The following is a 3,071-nucleotide window of genomic DNA, read 5'->3' as shown; positions in this document are numbered from 1 at the left end:
GCCGCCGCCGCCCCTTCCATGTTCTTGTTGAGCTCGTCGGCCACCAGGCCGCCGCCGTTGTCGTAGAGAAACATGACGGTGGGCTCGATCCAGCGGGGGTGGAGGAGCACGGAGGCTGTCATAGCCTGAGCCGCATGGAGAAGACCCCAGTGGCGCTGTTTTAAAAAGCCCCCAAGAAGTGAAGAGCGCGCGGCGCGGGGCCGGGGCCCGAGCGAGGGGGGCGGATCGCGCCCCGCGGGGTCGCGCCAGGCGGCCGCCCATTGGCCCGGCCCCCCCGCTCCGCCCACGGCGTATGCAAAGCGGGCGGCTCCGACTCCAGCTCTGCACGGTGCACCCGCCGTCCCCGCCGCGGCCCGCGCCATCCCCAGCGCCAGCGCCAGCGCCAGCGCCAGCGCCAGCCGCGCGGCCGCGCACCATTCACCGGGGGGAGAGGCGGGGGAACGTGCGGGTGGGGCAGGGAAGGAAGGGCGGCCCCATCTCCGCCCCCCTTCCCTCCCTTTATCCCAGTGGGGCCCAGACCCGCGCAACCAGGCGGGGAGGGGAGGTGGGCTCGCGATTGGGTTGCGATCTGGAGCGGTGGGGACAGGTCAGGTAATTCTGCCGGTGGTCAGGGATGGGAGAGTGGGGAGGACGGGACCAGCCTAGCTCAGAATGGGTGTTTCTTGGGGCCTCTGGGGCTGTTTTCTTTCCAGGAACCAGCGCGTATTTCTGCAGTGAGACCCTAGGACGGACATCGGCGCCTTCGGCTTCCATGGAGTTGCGATTTTGCTCTTTCCAGGGAAACAGTGGCAGGGTGTTTGCTGCTTGTCGGTTCCTGCGGATATCCTAGGACATTCCACTGGAGGCTTGGACTGCATTTAGAAGCCCCTATCCCTTCCCTGTCCACACTGTTAGTGAGCAATTTCATATGTTTGCATTTAGACCCATAGACTCAGAACGACTCATCACACACACAAACACCGTGTACACTGACACACTCACTCGCATTCACACACTTAGGTATACAGCCTGTTCCTTGCTCTGACCCTGTAACAAAGCTTCCTCCTTCAGAGACTTTGAGATAGAGTGAGCGATCCGTGTGCACCATTCATCCATGCTCCCACCTTGCCAGTGTGGCTGGCTTGTTCTGGAAGGGGCTTAAGAGGAACAAGCCCCAGCTGTGCTTCTGGCTGGGACTCAAGCCCCCCTTCTGGGCCCTAACGCCTCCAGCTTCTTTGTGGACCGGACCTGACTCTCCAGGAACCTGGGAACCCACTGTTTCACTCTATTTTGGGACAAGAAAAAGGGGCTCTTTGGGGCCACTTCCTGCCTTCCCCTCAAGTAGGATCTCCAGCCTGCAGAGGGTGCCTAGTCCTTCTTTGCCCAAGAACCAGCCCAAGAAGCCTTTCCTCTGTGCCTGGGAAATGCAACCTTTTATTGGTAGCATGGCAGGGTGTTGGTGCTGAAGAACCAAGCAGCGACCCCTCTTGCAGCTGCCATGTTTTGACGAGGGGCTCTGGGGGTCCTGCTGCTTTAGGGTCACATACTTCCACTTCCTGATTCACTACTGTGAGCTGGTGAGATGCCTAGAAGAGGAACAAGCATTCAAAGTGAAAGTGGGCACATTACCGGAATAGTGCTGGGGAGAGTGCTGGATTCTTTTTCACCCTAGGCTGACTAGTGAGAAGCCAGGCTTGGACCTGTCCTCTGCTCCTAGCTTGCACACTCAGCCCTAAACTCAGAGCAGCACGCATACCACCACCACCACCACCCCCCCCCCCCCCCCCCCCCACACACACACACCCCACCATCTGCTCTCTAAGGCCCCTGGGCTTCCTGCAGGGTCCAGACCAATGTGGCTGGGCTTGGGCTTTTATCTGTCCTGATCCTGGGTTTGTCCTGACCAATGTAAGTGTCGCCCAATAAAACCTTCTGTGACCACCACACCAGCCACACCCCCCTTCCAAGTGTGCCCTTTCCTTCTTGACTTTTTAGCAGTTCTGGGTAAATATTGATTTGCCCCCAGTTTACCTTCTCCCTGACTGGTCATTTGCAGACTCAGGAACTAGCTTCTGTAGGGACTTGCCTTTTCTGTTACTTTCTGGCCCTTTCACCACCCCCTCTTCCTCCCTCCAAGTGGCATTGTAAAACTCACAGTGACAAAGAGACAGAGTAGGGTTCGAGGCCCCTGTTCCTGGGGACTTGAAGGCGGTTTTACATACGGGTCAGACACGGCTGGAGGCCAAGGTCAAGTTGAAAGTTGCAGTCTAGCCAGCATGAGAACTGCCATGCAAGCGTGGAGACCCAGGCAGCAGCAAAAGGCCCATTGCCCGCATGCCCTCACGCTTAATTTTCTCTCTCTTTTTAAAGTTCTCGGCTCTGACTCAGTTCGGCTGCCCAGAATTTTTTGGTGCCTTCGTGGGGTTTTTGGGGCGGTGTTTACCGACTCTTCTCTGCCTCCGCCCCACTCAGCTAGGGCTTTGAGCGTCTTCGGTTTTCCAGCCAGACGCGGAAAAACGAAAACACAGCTTAGGGAGCCCCCACTAGCCTGCGCCTGTGCCAGCTCACCTCTGGCCATAGCGCAGCTGCCGGTGCACACCGCCGCCAAGGCCGGCTCCACATTCTTCCCTCCCCCTTCCACTTCACCGGAGCCCCGAACCCTGCGCACAGAGAAAGTGCCTCAGCTCCACAGACGACTGGGTCCCGCCTCACCAAAATTGGTGAGACAAGATTTCATCTTGTCGGCCGAGGAGCCACAAGCAGGTTTGTCTGGGCCGGATGGTGCTGGGGGAAGGCTTTGGATTGCGTCTCAAATTAAGCTTTGCTCCTTAAATGTGGCGCTCTCGCCAAGAAAGAGCTTGGGGCCTGAATTATTGAGATTTATGGTGCACCTTTAGTGATCAAATTTATCTGGGCTTTTCTTAGTTCCCCCATGTTAAAACAATAACAACAACCACAAAAACAAAACAAAAAAAAACCCTCTCAAAACATGCTTACTTAGAAGAACGCACCCTGCTTGTTCTCTTCTTGTCTTGGATCTCAACATATATTTTATTTTTCTACCAGACATGTCCATGGCGTCCTGGCATGCC

General features: G+C 57.0%; 1 protein-coding gene across 1 annotated transcript in view; it reads right to left on the bottom strand.

Moving 5' to 3' along the window:
• HOXA13 (homeobox A13) overlaps positions 1–122 on the bottom strand; it is a 10,490-nt gene extending 10,368 nt beyond the window's left edge. Inside the window, exon 1 of the mRNA XM_023225946.1 lies at positions 3–122. Within this exon, the coding sequence (XP_023081714.1) occupies positions 3–122 (120 nt within the window). The remainder of the gene's footprint in view (positions 1–2) is intronic.
• Positions 123–3,071: the final 2,949 nt, after the last annotated feature.

The sequence above is a fragment of the Piliocolobus tephrosceles genome, chromosome 8, assembly GCF_002776525.5.
Source record: "Piliocolobus tephrosceles isolate RC106 chromosome 8, ASM277652v3, whole genome shotgun sequence".
Lineage (NCBI taxonomy): Eukaryota > Metazoa > Chordata > Mammalia > Primates > Cercopithecidae > Piliocolobus > Piliocolobus tephrosceles.
This window is presented reverse-complemented; position numbering and strand designations above follow the sequence as displayed.